General features: G+C 41.7%; 1 protein-coding gene across 4 annotated transcripts in view; it reads right to left on the reverse strand.

Moving 5' to 3' along the window:
- LOC126401653 (nck-associated protein 5-like) overlaps nucleotides 1-19,616 on the reverse strand; it is a 241,384-nt gene that overhangs the window by 136,367 nt on the left and 85,401 nt on the right. For all 4 annotated transcript variants that reach the window (XM_050063005.1, XM_050063006.1, XM_050063007.1 and 1 more), the window contains one exon: nucleotides 13,341-13,414. In XM_050063005.1, the coding sequence (XP_049918962.1) occupies nucleotides 13,341-13,414 (74 nt within the window). The remainder of the gene's footprint in view (nucleotides 1-13,340; nucleotides 13,415-19,616) is intronic.

Consider the following 19,616-nt stretch of genomic DNA (forward strand, 5'->3'; position numbering starts at 1 on the left):
AACATATCTTTATATAACAGCTTGTATGATATCTGATGAATTAGGGTCCTACAAATGCCATTATCAGTATGTGCTTGACGTAAAGTTACATAGGTTAGGTTTAGGAAAAGTGGGCATTGTCACATTACGTACTTTATGTAAACTTATGCAGGTTAGGTTTAGAAAAGTAGAATTACTAGTGTTAGGTTCAGGAAAGTAAAGTTACGTAGCTTAGAATAGGGAAAAGAAACATGGCGACTACATACCTTAAAATAACTAAAAGTTCACTTGGTTTCACACAGGACACAAACACTGGTCTCCGAGAGTCCTGTGTTTGTTTGACTAATCAACATGCACATACTTAACGTGAAGTTACATACTTAAATACTGACAACTACTAACAAATTGACAACTTGATGATGTACCTCAAAATAACTGTTATCTTGTTTCACACAGGACATGAATACCGATCTGTTGGGGTACAGTCCGTTTTCACAGGAAATGTACCATTTGCATAGAGTCTCTTTCAAAAAGTTTCTTGTTCCTTCAACAACAAATGCACATGGTTATGTTTAGCCAACATATGCATGTGGCTGGGTTTAGGCAACAAAAGTACGTGGTTGGGTTTAGGAACTGGGTTTGGCTTTATAATCAAACACCAGTCTCCTGGGTGAAAGTCTGGGATTGTTAGATCCATCCACCACCCTTTCCCCCACCCTACTGGGACTTTTTGCCCCCTCAACTGGTGCATGAGAACAGCCTGAGTTGTGTTAAAAACTCAACGTGTAAGTATTAAAGGTTTAAACGCAATATCAAGACAGTTACTGAAACCTTGTTTTGTGCCATAAAGCAACCAAGCTGACCCCCCCGCAATTATACCAAAACACGTGCCTACATACCAATGATGTCTCAGACTCACTGTGGTGATAGTTTTTATATGTTTAACCACTCTACTTTTAACAATAGTCTTAAATCGTATCAAACAACTGGAATCTACCACACAGTGGGATTCCTAATGCAATCCAGTGATTCTGGCACCCCATGAAGTTATCTTACTCCAGTGGTTTTAAAGAAACATCAGATTGTATAAATCATCACCTCATCCACAGGCTCATAGGAAAAGCTCTCTTATGACTGAAATGTTATGAATTTCACACATTTCCACTCCTTCCTGTTTCCTCAGAGAGATGAGAAGATGTTTCCAAAGAGCCCCGAGCTGGAGGTAAATAGCGTGGATGCAACCACTGTGACTTCCACCAGCCAAAACCACACAGGATCTATCAACAATAATAATAAAAAAAAACCCACACAGGATCTATCAACAATAAAAACCGCACAGGATCTATTGCTCGTCTTATCTTGATGTGACTGTGTTTTCCAAAGACTCTTTGCAGTGCACACATTAGTCAAAATAACTGCACGCTCTCAGGAGCACAAAAGGAGTCATAGCACATTCTCCCAAAGCTGATCTTGATAACAGAAATTCACTGCACAAAGGAAAGAGGATCTCAACAGAAGTTAATAGACCTGAGTGTTTCACTGCAGCTGCCAATGGCAGAGTGACTGAAAATCAGATAAAAAAATGTAATATTCTGAAACAATGCATAATAGAAGTGCTTTTCCTTACAGCACAATGCATTCAAATTAGTGTCTGACAACTCACTTAGACAAACAACAGTGCTAATTAGCCATTATGTAAGACTCAGCTCTTAAACGCAGCTAATTGCTTCTAGGAATGCAGATAATACCTTGTTCAATCCAAATGCCAAGAATACGTGTCACAAGTCCTATAAAACACTGCATATCCATGTTGTGAAACCACTAACAAAAACTGTTTATTACGACACTATATCTGCAGGGAAAGGTCCATTATGCTAAGTATAGATCTTTTTTTCAGAATAAGTGCAGTAGACAGCTGCTTAGCTTTAACCTTGAATGCACCAGAAAAAAAAACATGAGGGCTTATGGCGAATGATATGTGGAGACGGAGGCAGTGCAGGGGGGGACAGGCATTGCATATCACTGCTTAAGCACTCATGTTCAGCGTGCATAGGAATGCAGCTAAAAACGACCTTGAGGGAGCATCAGTAAAAAGCTTCGTTAACCCATTCGATTAACCTCTTCCTCTCATAAGCTCCATAAAACTGATGCATGTATTTTAGCCAGGCCTGGACTCTGCACATGAATCAGGGGCTGGAATGTCTGGCGTTAACAGGACTCGGGAGACAGGTTTGTCCAAAGCCAGACAGACTTGGTGAATCTTTCCTGAGATAAACTGTTGACTTGTGTCACAGGGCAGTAGCAGTGTCACCTCCTTAACGAATTGCCTCAGGGAGTTCATCATCATATTACATTCTCAGTGATGGACGGGTATGCCAATCAATGCTAACAACGAAGCTAGGTTCAATTTTAATCACTGTACAAAAATAATGAATGTAGCTGGTGTGACACCACCAACTGGTTTGAAGCCTCCTGTTTTGAAGCCAAATGTTTGGCATTTTGACCGTTGCCATCTTGGAATTTTGGAGCCAGAAGTGACCATATTTGGACGAGAAAGAGGAGCTAACCCTAATGCTAGTGCTAGCATGCATGTAGGTCCTGAATGTATAAAGAAAACTGGACACAGTATCAGACACGGGGCCGCATTTATTCTGATCAAAGCTGCTCAGTGGTGCATGAAGCCAAAAAAGTTCCACATCCAGCTACATAATTATCTTCTGCATCATTGGGCCCATAGAGCAGGCGCACTCGAGACTTTTGTCAGCCAAGCAGCTAACTAATGATTTAGCCTTCTGCTAACTTAAATGGGAATAAAACGATTCAATTGTGAAGTTCCTCTAGACTTTCCAAATGTTATTGGACCAAATGAATCAAATCCAGATCGTTAAACAAATAATTCTGCTGGGTTGTGACGCTAAAAAGAAAAAAAAAAATCCTCTCATTTATATGAAACATCTATGGAGAAAAGGTGTTTTTGGGGCCCAGTGGCAACACGTGATGGACCTGAGAGTTGTGATTTAACAGTTTGACCACTATGTCAAATTGGCTTTAAAGCCTGGCACTGTTCCCAGGGACTTGATTTAGGTTATAACGCTGATGCTAATTTTCACCAGCAAAATAAAGGCTTAAAACAATTGAAACAAAATGTACTTTCCAGAAAAAAAAAAAAAAAAAACGAACAGCAGACTCCACAGAAGTGTCTTTTGGAGACAGCCTCAAAATTGCCATCGCCAAACCCACCAGACTTCATTTAAATAAACAGTAATTTTAATGTGTATAGATACAAAAACGGTATAAAAAAGATGTAAAAAAACTGTCCAGGTTATAAGTACCCTTTACCCTTTTGTATGTTTGACATGCAGAAAGACACACAGCAAGTCTTTAGCATGGTAGCAGCCACTTTGTTTTCTCTCTTGGCTTAAAAGGATGTGATATTTTCTCGGTGTTCCCATGAAAACAGACTATCTATGGTTATGCTTCCTCAAATGCGGCAGGAAAGCAACAAAAGTTAAGGCGTCAGGAGGGGTAGTGGATGGGTACATCAACCACTGACTTTCACTCAGGAGGCCGGTGTTTGCTTCCCGTAAGCTTGTAAAGCCTGCTCTTTTTTCGTAAACTCAACCACCTGCATGTGTTGAAGGAGAAAAAAAAAACCAATATGCGACATTGTACCAACGTAGTTCCTTTATTTAGAAAGAGACATTATGCAAATTGTACATTTCCAGTGAAAACAGACAATGTATGTAACAGGCAGATCTTGACAGGACATCCAAGAACGTCAACGACCAACGCACCCAGGGTACTTTGCATGTTGTATCTGAACGTAGAAAGTCCATGACTAAAGCATAGATTGGAATGAGAATGTCTTGTTCTGGCCGTGGTAGTAACTTCTCAACGAAGAGCGCCCACCTGTAACTCAAAACGGCATGAGGGTCTATGAGGATTGACTTGCTTTCAGAGTCCTGCACGGGTCCAGTTTTCAAGATCCGCCCCGACCCGACCCGGCGACGTACAAACCCGCACCCGAACCGCAAACCCGCACATCAGGCCAATTAGTACTGCAACCCGGTACGACCCGTTGAAACACGACCCGCAGCCCGACCCGTAACCCGGATTTAAAGTAATCATTTTGGGTCATATTGGCTCAATATTGAACAGCATATCGCCACAGTTAAGGTGCCAGTAAGTAAACAACGACCTGAATGAAGCAGCTCTCACAATAAAAACCTGACTTCAGCTCCATCATCAACCCTCTGTGTTCTTCTCCCATACGAGTGTAAAAGCACTCGTTTGTTACGTTTAATGCTTTTAAACTTTTAATCTATGTAAAGGAACTTTACATGTGTAATAATAGACTTACTTTCTGTCCAGAGCGACGTTCAGCAGTTACGAGCTGTCATGTGTTTTTAGAATCCATCGAGGAGAGAAGTAATCCATCAGGGAAACACTTCAGAAACATTATAAAGTGATAGTTGTACGTTTTATCCACTTATTTCTCAAATACCTAAATAATTATTTACTGTTTTGGAAGCGGCGCTTGTTAGACGGTGGCAGCCATGTTGATTCTCTCGTCCAATCACAAATTGTGTTATTAGATGGTGAAACGCGTGTAAACAGCTGAACCAATGACCGTTGCGAAATAGCGGAGGCGATCCTCAGAGAGTAAATAATGTCCAAGATAGTTATCTGTAGTTCACCGAACTAATGACTGATGTGTTTATCTAAAACCCACGATCCGACCCGCATGTTATTTTTTCCACCCAGATCCGAACCCGGGAAAAAATGTTTTTTTAAAAACCACCCGCAAATCAGCTGTTTTTGCGTACCCGCGGGTACCCGACCCAGTGCAGGACTCTGCTTGCTTTTATAGCCAGCCTCAAGTGGCCATTTGATGAATCGCAGTTGGCTTCATTTTTCAGGTCCAGAGGTCGCTTGATTTCAATTCATTTCTTATTTTCTTATTTCTCATTGGGGGCAATCTCAAAGAAAAACACCCACTGATATTTTCAAAAGCTCTGTTTACCAAATTCCACCAGTCCCTGAAGGTTTGTAATAAAGGTTTCACAGATTGATTTATTCACCCACTGACGACTCCTTTGAGATATTTTAGAGTCTAGACTCCCGGGCCGTAAAGTGACCTCTAATGGATGGATTAAGCTAAGTCATTCACTTCAGAGGGCACACAAACATACTTTGGGAGTGTATTGGATCTCTTTGGAGCTTAGCATGATCAAATTATTGCATTAGACAGGTCAACTTATCCAATTAAAGTTGTAAAATGCATGGCTCTTGCCCAAGCGAGACGGCAGATCCTTGGGGCGTTGGAGGGTTTGCGGGAGGCTGAACCCTATCCACCTCCTCATCGACAGAACAGGCCTCGCCACATACTTCAGCTGAGGATTACAGCCTTTCATCTTGCTCAGACCGCCGGCAGCACACAGGCGTCTTTGAGGCCAGATATGCCTTGTAGTAACATCAGCAAGGTCCAGATTTGTAAAGCTGTTTCCCAGCTCCAAGCTCCTGTGGTCTTTTTTTCTCGTGTGTGTACACTCACACATTTTTTTTTCTCTCTCTCTCACTTAACCTTGCCGTCCTCAGAGCAGTGCAAGGACATTTTCTTCCATCAGTGTCCCCTAATTGACCAATTTAGGGAACACTCAAAGTCACTTAAAGGGCTTTCAGAGACATTTTTGAAGTCTTAAACTTCAGTTTATTTGTGTGGACTAAAGTCATTAGTGGCTCTGTAATTTTAACATCTTAAACAATTAGGAACATTTGAAATAAGCTAATCCAAATCATACAAAAACAGTTATACTGATGAAGGACAGACATTTCAAAATAAAACTATACAGCCTGTTCTACTGCACTGTTTATATCTATACCTACAAAAAGTAATGCACCAGAAATCATATATGAGTAATCATAGTTAGATATAAAATCTAATTATATTTAATTGTATTCAGCCACATGTTTTAGCTGACAGACTTCTATCTAATTTCAATTTGGACTTTAGCATTGTGTGTTGGCACGTTGTAGTTTTAACAAACAGGTCTCAGAGGGTCCAGGTTAACAGGACACTGTCCAGCACCCGTGTTTCTTTGACTGGATCCCCTCAGGGATGTGTTCTTTTTCCTTTATTTTGTTTATGCACAAATGAATGTTGGAGTAATCACGCATCAAGATTTGTCTTTAAGTATGCAGACGACTGTTATTGCAAGTCTTCTTCGTGGATCAGAATATCATCATGGCCCAGTACTGGATGACTTTGTTAACTGGTGTGACCTGTCTTTCCTGCACAGTAATGTGTCTAAGACCAATGAGATGTTTATTGATTTTCAGAAGAGGCCCTGCCTTCTTGTTTCTTGTGTGATCAAGAGAGAGCTGGTGGCAACAGCGCAGCAGTACTGACAGCATCTGTAAGAAGGCAAACCAACGCCTGTTCTTTTTAAGGAAGCCGATGAGTTTTGATGTAAATAGGACAATCATGATTAAGTCCGTTCTTTCTTTTAACATTGTCTGTTGGTTTGGTAATCCTCACCTTAAAAACAAGAACAAGTTGGAAAAAGGGGTCAAGTTGTGCTGTAGGATCACTTTTGTTACTTTGCATCACCTCCAGTATCTGTATGAAGAGAGGGTCACCTCTAAAGCTCGGTCTCTTGTCTCAGGCTCTCAACATCCCCTCCATGTTGAGTTTCAGATGCTTCCATCAGGGCAGAGGTTTTGCCTCCCTAAATGTAGCACTGAGCGTTGCAGATCATCCTTTGTCCCTTCTGCTATCGCTTATCGTAACCAGCAGTGACCACTAATGTCCATGATTTACCCCTGCCAGTGTAAGATGCTGGATTCTGTGTGTTACATATTGTACTGTCTGTTTTGTTGTACAAATGACTATTGTCTTTATCCCAAATTGCCCCTTAGGGACATTAAAATTTTTACCTTACCTTACCTTAAGGCTGCAATCACATGACAAATGTGCTGACAAGAAAAAAGAAGGAAGTAGCATAAAGAGCAAATGTTTCAAGATATGTTACGTTAAGGACATAACTTGGCAACCTATATCATTTAATTTTCCCAGACCTTACCTAATTTACTCTTTCTTAAGTATGTAGCATGACAACGCCCAACAATGATTTTTTTCCAAAACCTAACCTACGGAACTTTAAGTTAAGTATGTAATTTGAAGATGCCAAACCATAATTCTTTTGCTAAATCTAACCTACATAACTTCACATTAAGTATGTTACAAAACAACACCCAGTCATGTTTCTTTTCCTGAACCTAACCTATGTAACTTTGCATTAAGTATGTAATGTACAGATGCCCGACCATCATTCCTTTACTTAACCTTACTTAACCGATAGGGGCGCTAATTCATTTAGCCCCATTTCCACTGAGCAGTCCCAGCAAGCAATAGTCATGATTTAAACGTATTGGCTATATTTAGCTCCGATTTAGTCTAGCTACATGTAACCCAAATCTAGCCGATTTAATTTTGAAATTGATTAAATGTAATTTTCACCATTGCAGATGGCGTGCGGTGATGATGATATTCAGTCACGTATGGAGAGTCAACAGTAATTAAAATATGTTTATCTCCATTTTTTGGACATGGTCTCTACATAGCCGTATAATTGATGACGTCTACACTTTGGCTATGGTTAGACGTCTACCAAATTTTCACTGACAGCCCAAATTCAGCTGTGACTTAGCCTAGACGTCAGGTCTTCATGTAGATGGCTGTTAGACGTTTTTCAAACCAAAAAATGATTGCTGGGGTACAGCACGGATCAGTTCAGTTTGGTACGCTTTTTTTCTGTTTCCACTGTGAAAAATTGTAGATGGTACCAATGGAACCGTTCCGTCCCCATTTTTGGTTACCCCTCTGGTGGGGTACCTAGCACACAGATCTGGTACTAAAAGGTGGAGCTGTGAACACTGCAGTCCATTAATTGGTCAGTAGGGGACAGTCACTCTGCTCAGGGCTGAGTTGTGGCTAGTTTTTAATTTAACCACTGTTCATACCATCGAGAGTTTTATTAGTAGACTGTAACTATAAAATGAAACGATATTTTGCAGCCTCTCACAGCAACTGGAGTCTTAGAAAAAATAATTCACTGTGCTGACTGCCGGTGACTTTTAAGATGGAACGTTAACTTGTAATGTTACTCAATGTATGAGCTGAAAACTTGAATCCATCAGCACACCTCAAATTTCACTGTGACAACTTTGACCATTACTTTAGTTTTTATACTACATACACTTTTAATAATGAGTGGCTCTTCAAGTTTTTATATGTATTAATTCCAGCTGGGATATGTGAACTGCATACATTCTAATCCTCACTTGGAGAATAGAAAAGTGTCGCTGATCATCATTCCTGTGGGATCTGGAAACACGAAACCCCCTGAGCTTGCCTGAGAAGGACTAAATGCACAAACCCGCTATTTTTAAATATCCCATTGAGAGACTCTCACTGCAGCCTGTTTTATTTTGTTCTGAAAATGTTGGGGTGCAACCCTGTTCTGTGGATGATAAACAAGGTGCAGACTTTCCTCTGTGTCACTGCTAATGTGGAAGTACAGTGAATGCTGGATGAAGCAGTGAGTGACAACAACTGCACTCACATTTAAGCGTACTGTTTGCGGTGGAAACATTAGGGTCTAGATACCATGCCTGAAGGGTTACTTTTGGTTCCAAAGGTACTATACCAAAAGTGTTTGGTGGAAATAGGGCTTTAGATAGTAGCTTGAAAATTCTACAATCCAAAATCCCATCAGAGGTTGTTCAAGAAGGCAAGGGCAAATGGGCAGAAATGCTGAGCAGTGACGATCAAAACTGGTCAATTTTCAATTCATCCCATAAGCAAATTCACTTACACAAAGCAAGCCATATTAACTTTAATCCCTCAGCTAAGCGCTCATTTTATCTGACCTCCACTTTCTACCATCTTCGAAAGCGCCGTTGCTCTATGAACATGACAAATAGCTTATTGATCAGCAGATGTCGTCGCTAATGTCCTTTCGGTTGGGCTGCAGCTGCAGCCGCCTGCTCCACACAACCTGTCCTAAACCCAGTGGATCTCCAGCTGAGTCCCCTGCCTCCCCTTCCACACCTCCCAGTCCCTCTAAGCAGGGCCCCCTGCCTGCTGGCCACCCTCCTCATCCCTCCTTCTCCCCTCCAAGGTGTGGAAGGGGTCACACACAAACGCCATCTGCTCCGGCAGGCTGAAAATGGCAGGTGAGGCCAGCTTCGGGGCCATGTGACCTGATACTGGCCACGCTCGACCCACTAAAAACAAGGTCAGAGAAAGGGGAAAAGCAAACACCAGCTCATCAAGAGTGGGAAAATGGGCGAAAGCTGAAAAAAAAATCTAATCTACATTGTTTTAATCCACAGGGAAGATTACACAGTCACGGTGCCTTGACACAGCAGCTTGTCAGAAAGAGGTCATGCAAACTCACTCCCCACCCGTCATGCTTTTTAACACTGCAGAACATCCATATGTCCCTCCCACATGTCTGTCAATCAGCAGAGGTCTTTAATAAACTCCATTTTCCGTCTAACTTACAACTTTGTGTCACCAGCATTTCACTGCCACCACTAATGATGCTTTAAAAAGACATTTGATCATATTTAACGACTGCAAACAAACGCTGAATAACTGGAAACCCTGGGTCAGTGTCCTATTGTACGCTGCTTCTACCGTTGCCAAATTTGGATCTGCTCCATCTGATGTTGACACTGTGCCGCAGCGCTTTTGTTTCCGTCTGTCAAGGACGTGGTCACATTGAATAGAGGGAGCAGGAAAGCCCGGCCAGCATCCCACTGGGGTTTTGTGCTTCATCAAGCAATGATGCTGCGACTGAGCGCAAGGGACTGTGTGAGAGTGTTTGTGTGTGCACGGGGCTTCAGGATGTTGAGGATGAAGCAGATGTTTTTGGCATACAGTGAAAAACATGCTTTAATTTGTGTATTCATTAAAAATCGATACCTTTCCATTTTTATATGCTCACCACCTGTGGGCTTGAGATAGAAGAATTGATGGAAGGGAAGGTATAAGGCTCAGAATATTGCTTTTTAATGGGACTTATCATGCTCATTCATATTTGTATTTTGGGTTTCTTCTAGAACATTTTTTCATGCTTTAATGGTCAAAAACCACTTTATCTTCCTCATACTATCTGTGCTGGTCTTGCCCTACTGTACTGCGATTGGCGAATACTTTTTACATGGAGGGTTCGCACTAGCCCTAGCACTAGCTAGGTGGAGCATGCTTGAGAACAAAAAAAAAAACACCATTATTGCAGCCATGGATTTTACTGTAACAGAGTATAGTGGCACTTGCTACTATAAAAAATAAAAAAAATCACCAATAAACCAAAATCTTAACAACCCACATGTTTCAGCAGGAATACAATCCAAANAAAAAAAAAAAAACACCATTATTGCAGCCATGGATTTTACTGTAACAGAGTATAGCGGCACTTGCTACTATAAAAAAAAAAAAAAAATCACCAATAAACCAAAATCTTAACAACCCACATGTTTCAGCAGGAATACAATCCAAAATCTGAGAGTTATGGAATTGGTGGCCAAGATTAAATGTTCCTTGGGGGGAAAAAATATATATATATATTTATATATATACATGCATGTATATATATATACATATATATAAACCACAACAAAAAGGAAAACAAAGAAGACAGCTCTGCCTGTTCCTTTGACACAACTACAAGGGTATTTGATATACTTACATCCCTAAAACTCAAAAAAGGTGTCCAGTTTAAAAAGAAGTCATGATTGTCAAACCTGCGTACTTCACTAGTGTGAAACTACCCCATAATATGATACAATGAGAGACATAAATGTAGTGGGTCAGTGGGTCATGAAGTAAGGATGCGGAGAACTAGAGGAATGTGAGGGCCTCTCTTTCTCCTACTGACAAATTGATAGGCCCCATATTCCAGGGGGTGGAGGGAGACATCCATAGCATCGTGAGATGCTGCTTAATAAGGGAGAAGAGGCGGGTTTTTTGAATTGTGGTCTATGTTTTAGCTGAACAAAAGCCTTTGTGAAGTCGTTTATCACTGTCGCCACTCTGAATTGACCAACACTGAAAAAGAAACGAGTACAAATCCTGCCTGGTGGTACGTTGTTTCTAAAAAATGTGTGCTTTAAAGGGCTTTTCAAAGCACTAGCTGAAATTGCGAGGGTGTCTTTATAATGGCTATTGCATCTCAACTGTGCAGAAGTCACACTTGTCACTGTATCCTGTGGAGGACAGAAGGAAGCATTGGTGCTTAATGGAAGCTGCCATTGTCTCCATATTCAGCACCTGCCCTCAGCCAACACAATTGCCAGAAAACATGTTGGCGTTGTATGTTGCAAACCAAAGATATATTACATTTGCACCTTGGCAAATATGTGGCTGATACATTGATACTTAATGTTTAAACAATGCTTCTTCGGCACACAAAAACACTTGGTTATGGTTAAGAAAAGATCATGTTTTGGCTTAAAATACCCAGTTCTGGGGGCAAAATCCTAGAAACAGCAGAAAATGCAGCAACATCTACAGTAAATAGTAAACAACTGCTTTTTTGTGGCACTCTCCTGGCAGGAAATGCAGCAATGTCTCTATAAAAACCAACGGCTTTTTGCGCCACTTTTCCAGAAGGGATCGCTGTGATGTCCATAAAAGAAACAATCGCTTTTCATGCCACTATCCCGACAGGAAAGGCAGCGATGTCTGTAAAAAATAGCTGCTTTTTGTGCCACTTTTCCAGCAGAAAATGCAGCAACATCTCAGTAAGAAACAACTGCCTTTAATGGCACTATCCCAGCAGGAAACGCAGTGTTGTCTGTAAAAACAGCTGTTTTTTGTGCCACTTTTCCAGCAGAAAATGCAGCAACGTCTCATAAGAAACAACTTCTTTGAAATTCAGCGATGTCTCTGTAAAAAATGACTGTTTTTTGTGCCACTTTTTGTCCTAGTAAGAAACAACTGCTTTTCACTGCACTATCACCACAGGAAATGCAGGAATGTCTCAGTAAAAAACAGCCGCTTTTCACTGCACTATCACCACAGGAAACACAGGGATGTCTCTGTAAAAAACAACTGTTTTTCGTGCCACTTTTCCAGCAGAAAATGCAGCAATGTATCAGTAAAAAGCAGCCACAGGAAATGCAGTGACTTCTCAGTAAAAAAACAAATGCTTTTGGAGCCAGTATCATAGTGTAAAAACAGCGATGGATCGCTATAAAACACCCACCAATGACTCACTAAAACACAACTGGTTTTGCTGTTTGTTGGTCTCCAACAGTGGTCTGCAGTTTGGCAGATTAAAAGGATGCACTTCATATGTCAGATCCTACTTCAAGTTTGAGCTAAGTTTAAACCAAACAGCATCTGCCTGGGTGGCAGTAAATCCAGCTTTATTGTAACAGTAAAATACTCTCAGATTTACAAAGCAGAGGCCCATAAACTCACACCTAAAACTGCACATCAAACTGTTGAATTAATGTCTGTAACATTAACAGAAAAGTAAAGGTAAGTATTGGTGATTGTGGGTACGACAGTCACTCTAATCAAATGGAGTCACTACAAGGTCATGGCTTTGAAACCACTTGCTCCTCTGGCCCAAACACAGATCAGTCCCAACACAGACATTGAGTGGCCATTAGGTTACTCACCAAAGATGACTCCCCTGTCTTATAAAGAGGGGTGGGGATGACATAGACGAGAGGGTCATTCCTTTACACATCACTTCCTTTATTAAGGGGCTGCCCTGGCCTAGTAAAGGGGTTGGTCAGTGGTCATCCATCCCCCCAGCCACCCACCCTGAGACCCCTAAACCCCTGTGTCCAACCCCCTGCCCCTCTCTGCTCACTCAGGGGGAAAATTACTTTGAGCCAGGGGAATACAGCTCCATTGAGATGGAGAGAGGGCTGTACAAAAGAGGCTGAAGTTTAAAAAATTGTCTCTTTTTTTTTCTATGGGGGCAGTGCATCGCTGGAAGGGCTAGGACGATAGCAGCATGGAGGGGACAAGGTCATTAGATTGGCATCTCCATAAGCTCTTCATTCCCATTGTCTGGGCAAAATCTGCTCCAAAGGACCTCCATGAGAAATGCCCCCAGTCAACCCCACACTGGGACCAGAGTCTACCCTTTGTCTGCCACTTTTTTAGTGTGCTTCCAACACAAAAAGCATTTCTCAAGAACAGCGTACAAAGCTTGTCTCGAGCTCAAAACCAAACAACATTGTTCTGCTGCCTGTGGTCGGGAATGGATTGCAGGCAGCTGCTGATGTCCTCTCGGCAACTAAACATCTGCCGAGAAATCTTAAGAAGCTCTTACCTTCGGACATTTCGGCGCTCCTCCTCAAGCTGTTTGAGAAGTTCATCGATGCATTTGTTGGCATCCATGTATTCCTGTCAGGAAGAGATGAGAAAAGCCAAAAGTAAACAATGGCGTCATTGTGCAAATGATCATACGGAGTACAGGCCACCAGATGATGTTTGGCTCTTGTGCTGTTGCTTAAACTAAAAACTAAGCACAGATTAACGCATTTTTGTATGCTTGCCACCACCGACATAGAGTACAGAAGCGGATTGAGAGAGACGCCTTTCTCTGTCTCTTGCGCAGGTTCCCTCAAAGGCAGACAAAACTCAGATCAAACTGTAAAACTAAGCAATGCTGATCAAATTTAAACTAAGATTCTGCTACTTCATTGCCTATTTCTTGCCCAAATGTCTTAAACATATTTCAGCTCACTTAAAAAGGATACTTTGCTGATTCTCAACCAGCTTTGTATCATAACAATGTGGGTAGTACGTGTAAATGAACCGTGATAAATTCTCCACCATCTTGTCAGCACTCAGATGTCCCTGCTCAACTCCCAGCTCAAATCCGCCAGATAGCGCATTTCACGTCATCTGGTGGATTTGAACTGGCTTTTGGGCTGTTGCTCAAACTACAGATCATACTTTCATATGCCTGCCACCATGGACACAAAGAGTACAGAAGTGGATCAAGACAGAGCTGCTGTGGATGACGCATTTCACATCACACAGCTGATTTTATGGCTGTTGCTAAAACTATAGATTGTCTGCACCACGGACACAAAGAGAAAAGAAGCGGATTGAGAGAGAGATGCCCCAGATGACGTGTTTAACATGATCCAGCGGATCTGAGGTGGCTTTATGGCTGTTGTTAAAGCTATAGATTGTACTTCCTACTTCGTACTTTCACATAACCCAGCGAACTTAAGATGGCTTTAGGGCTTTTGCTAAAACTATACATTGTCTGCATTTTCATGTGCCCACCACCAGGGACACAAAGAGTACAGAAACGGATCAAGAGAGGTCAGGTTCAGCACAGTGCCTTCTCATAGTTTTCTACCTCTTGAGCAAAAGCAAATGCCATATCCCTTTTTCTGTTTTCTCTGGTCATGTAGCACCAGCTTTAAAAGTATTTGCATCTTTGTACTTCATAGATAGACCAGGTTGATGAAAAGACCATCTTTCCTGCAGTGAAATACTTCTTTAAGTGGAAACATGAGCAGATCCTACCAATCCTAAACATTATCAACAGAGCCTGATGCATGAGATGCTGCAAAATCATGACTGGACTGTGCATTTCTGCCACTATGTTTCCACACAAGTGTGAAGAACAAGCGACACAGAACAGAAGAACTTTTGAAAAAAAAGGTGCGATTAATCAGTTTAGTCTCTCTCTCTCTCTCTTCCCTCTGCGTGTAACTCCAGAAGCACCTCTGGGTAACTTCTAACGGCTGGCCCAGAAGCGAGCCCAGCTGTGTAATGTCAGCTGGGAATAGCCCACACTCACAAAACGTGCGCTACTGAGTTACAGCACGGACGAAATGAGCTAAGGCTGAGAGCAGAATGGAAAAAACAGATGTCAGGATTTCTTGGCTATGGCCTAATGATTTGCCTCTTAGTGCTCTGACTACATAAAGCAGGGGGAAGGGGGAAGTGCGACTGTAAGAAATAGGCCACATAGGCATCATACTTCAACCATCTGGGTTTTCAAATATTTGAGGTCTACCTACAGTACATAACACGGCCGGTTGTGACTTGACGTTGTCAGATCAGTGCGGTCAGACTAAAGTTTCAGACTAATTAATTAGATGTTAGCTTGACAGCTCATGACGCATCTCCTGGGTACACGGTTATCTCAGTGGGACAGATGCTCTCCATTGATTTCTAGACACTCTGGTCATGTGCTGGCAGGGTGTAATTGAATAACGGGGATTCCCATGAAGAGGTCACTAGGCCAGGAATCTCACTCTAAGAGGAAAAAGTAGTATCTGTGAGCCATTTATTTATGTGCCCTCTGTTTAGCTCACATATTCTGTTGCCTGCCCCTGAGCATCTATTTTTCTTTGCTGCTGCTGTAATCTCACTTCTCTAATTAGTCGCTGGCAAAAATAAAGCCCATCTGTGAAACACAAACACATTCTTTTGAAAAATAACATTTGAAACCACAGGAAATCGAAAAACAAACACTGTGCCTGCAACAACTTTTTCAGAGGACCCCCCGTTGTTACACCATGAGAATGAAGCATGTGTACAAAAAGCAGTTAGGTCTATATGGAAATGTGACTTTTGGAACAACAACATCAAAACAGACATGTCAAAACAATGCACATTTCCGGGGAACCGCAGTGTGAATTTAAAATGCAGCCACAAACAGCAACACAACAAACAATAGCCTCAGAGATCGCCTGAAATATGTTTATAACCCCCTTTACACCTCACATTAAAATGCATCTCAGATCCAGATTGTATCTTAGTATAATTTAACCACTGACTGTGTAAAATAAAGGACATAGCCAGTTTTACTGTGATGTCACCCACTGGTTTGTGGACTCCTGTTTTGAAGTCTCAACTTTGGAACCTTATTTTTTTGGAGGCAGAAGTGACCATATTTGGATGAGAGGCAGAGTAAATAGACTTAAAACCATGAAAACAAAATACTTACCTTTTATTGTTGCCAGGCAACTACCCCATCATGTCAATCACTCCCGCTTTTTTGTCTTTGTTTTTTTCTCACAGTAATTATTATCTAGTTATCAAAATGGACAAGCAGAGAGTACATGCTGTAGCGCTGGTTGAGGCAGTCAGCAAATAGTTTGTTGGGCACAGGGAAACAGATTTGTGTGGGTACATGAGACTCTAAAAAACAGAATGGATCACAGGGAGTACCACCAGTTGGTCCAGGAGCTCGGGCAGTTTGACAACCTGCTGGCTATCGTAGGGCCGTATAGCTCTTGGTATCCAGCCACTGCTACCACCAGTTTCTCCTCCTTTGTTTACCAACTGTAAACTTGTTGTCGTGACCACCACAGAAGACCATGACAATGGGAAAAAAGATAATGAAAAAAGAGATGACATATGGTGCCCTGCGTTTCAGTTTTTTCAACTCGAGGAGTTAAGAGTTAGAGTGCACACCAGGCGTCTAGAGCAAAGAAATGCAAGGTGGGTCGCAACACAACACAAAAATTACAAAAGCTGCCTCCAGCTGCTAAAACACTTGTGTGATCGGAGCTTTAGTGGAGTACAACCAAACACTGAACAAGACTTTTTTGGCAACTAAAATTTAACAATTCACTTTCATGAACTGAAAAACAAAAAACAAAAAAACACCACCACTGAGATAGCAAAAGTTGGTCTGTAGAAATTGACTACTTCTTGGAGCCAGCCTCAGGTGGCCATTAGAGGAACTGCAGTTTTTGGCACCACAGCACTGGCTTCGTTTACAGCCCCAGAGGTTGCCAACTGAAATTACCCTTACATTACATTTAAACCTGGTATTAATGTGCTTCCAGTGTCCTGACTGACACTGGAAGCACTGACTGATCTGACTGAGATCCAATCACTCTGTCCACCTCAAACAATGGAACATTACTATTCTCATTCATGTGTGTCCAAAAGAAGAAGAAGAAAAAAAGTGAAGCTGCACCATTGCATGAACTTTTGCTTGCTTTTAAAGCCGTAAAAAAGCCATCTTCAACAACTGAAATTTTGAAGAGGAAGTCCGAGGAGAATGCTGTTTTATTATGCAGCTGCTTTCATTTCAACTGTGGTGGGTGCTACCACTGTCCAGAGGACAGTCTGGATGTAGGAACACAATCAAAACTGGTGGGAGAGGATAGTGATGGTGACCTTTGCAGATGGAGACTGGGTGTCAAACCTAAATAAGCTTTCTTGCTGCTTTTCGGCTAGGAGCTTAGTTCTCTAACTGGGTAATGGTGTAGATGTATATGGGGGCTAGGATAGGGATGTATAGGACACGTCCTACTCAATAGAATATGTGCATTTGTCCTTTTATTTCAATGGACTTCTAGAATGTGACTCACAGACGCAACAATGCCTTTAGTAAAGCTGGTGGTGGCAACATGTAGCCTAAAAAGCAACAGTTGCTTTGCAATAATTTGCCACACAACGGAAAGAAGAAGAGACGCGGTTATGGACCGTTGAAGCAGGAAGTACCATATTTCCACCATAAATTGTTGCAGAAAAGTTATAAACTAGTTTATAAAAAATTCACCAGAGTGCAGGAAATGAAGTGTTTCAAGCTCAGAATTTTTTGAGGGGTACCCCAAACCCTCTGCTTACTATGTGTCCCCACAAATGTTGAAAAAATGCCTACACCCTTGCACCCAATTAGGTATTTTCACCCATGTAGTTGTTTGTGAATTGGAAACACATTTGCACTTGTGTTAGATGTGGTCACGATGCATCCCTGACCAATCTCTAAGGGTGCTTTGGTCGATCTGATCACAATCTATCCTCAATGCATTTTAGGTGCATTTACACCTGTACTGTCATGTGGTCAAGTAAGGGTGTATCTTCAAGCCTTTAACACAGCCGAAGAACTTTTAATATTTGCCTTAGAATTGATTCTGACCTCCCTATGACCCGTCTTTGGAGCCAGACCAGACTTTAAGTACCCTTGCTATCACTGCATGGGCTTTTTTTAACCTGTGGCCTTGAGAGTAAACTTACATTAGGCCAGATGTTCAGAAGCATGAGCTGCTTGCCTTAATACAGTAAATGCAGTTGTTTTGTCTTCCCCCTCCTCTTGGGGTGCCGCTCCCCCGTTGCTGCTTCTTGAGCAATTATCGCACTTAATCTCACATCTGAGACAGCCACTCGACTCAAAGACACCCATCACCACCAACTTGCCCCTTGATGCCAGCAGAACATGGCAAAGGCCCAGGCATCCTGCCGAGTCGCCAGTCAAGGGCACTCTGGGTGACCATTAGGCAAATAGGGGCCGACGCCAGAGCACAACAACAGATCGATGCTTCATAGCGTGATGCCACATTTTCCAATTCCTGTCAAACTTTCCACTATTAAAAGAAAATGACAACAAAATAATCTTTTCATCATCTCTTCCATCATCATTAAATTTGACTTAACCAGTGTGACAAATCTTTCGTGTTTGGAAAGCAACCAAATGCAGTGTTGAACAACAGTGCCCCAGAGCCATCTGCTAGTCTCACAGTGCCACAGCACGCAGCCAGAATGCCACTCACACCAAGCTGGAAGGCCATTAGTGCTCAGCTAAGTTCCCAAAGTTAAATTTACTGTCGGCTCCAACAGCAGCTAATCAATAGTGAACTAGAATTACCACTTTGCAGTCGTATGCCTCAGTTACAGTTTACATCCATGTCTGTCCTGACTCACATGTAGCCATGATAGTTGACAATCCTTCAAATGTTGCTGCAAAGAAGTTAAAAATTCTAAAACATGGATGCCCAACAGTCCTACACTGTAAACACAGCCAGCATGGTAAGGAGGGGGTTTGTCAACTCACGTTGCGTGTGTCTGTGTAGGAGCCTAAATGAATACTTCATGAAGTATCAGATGACATGGTTTCATCAATGTTATCATAGCTTTTTGGTACACAGCAGCTACTGTTGTTGCAATACGCATCTGAAACAGTGAGGCACTATCCGTTTGAATACAATATACAATCTCAACACTAGATGGGAGAAATTCCTACACAGTGCCCGTTTAAGATATCATGTCCATGAGAAGCAGAAAGACACAAGGTTACAATGACCTTGACCTTTGACAACCAAATTGTAATCACTTTATTGTTGAGTCCAAATGTGTGCCAAATTTGAAGAAAATCCTTCAAGGTTTTTTGAGATACTGGATTCACAAGAATCAGATGGACTTGAGGTCACAGTGACCATGACCTTCGACCACGAAAATATAATCAGCTAATCCTTGAGTCCAAGTGGATGCTTGTGCCAAATTTGAGAAATTTCCTTAGGGCGTTCTTAAGATATCATGTTAATGAGAATGAGACGGACGCAAGGTCACAATATGACCCCAAATTTTAACTAGTTCATTATGAAGTCCAAGTGGATTTGTGCCAAATTTGAGGAAATTTCCTCAAAGTTTTATTTTGGGATATCGCATTCATAAGAATTAGACAGACGCAAGGTTAGAGCAGCTTTCACCTTTGACTGTCAAATTCGAATCAGTTCATCCTTCAGTCCAAATGGACATTTGTGCTTAATTAAAAGAAATTTTCTCAATGTCTTTTTTAAGAAATTGCATTAATTCAGACGCAAGGTCACAATGACCTTGACCT

This window comes from Epinephelus moara, chromosome 15 (genome assembly GCF_006386435.1).
Source record: "Epinephelus moara isolate mb chromosome 15, YSFRI_EMoa_1.0, whole genome shotgun sequence".
NCBI classification, from domain to species: Eukaryota; Metazoa; Chordata; class Actinopteri; order Perciformes; family Serranidae; genus Epinephelus; species Epinephelus moara.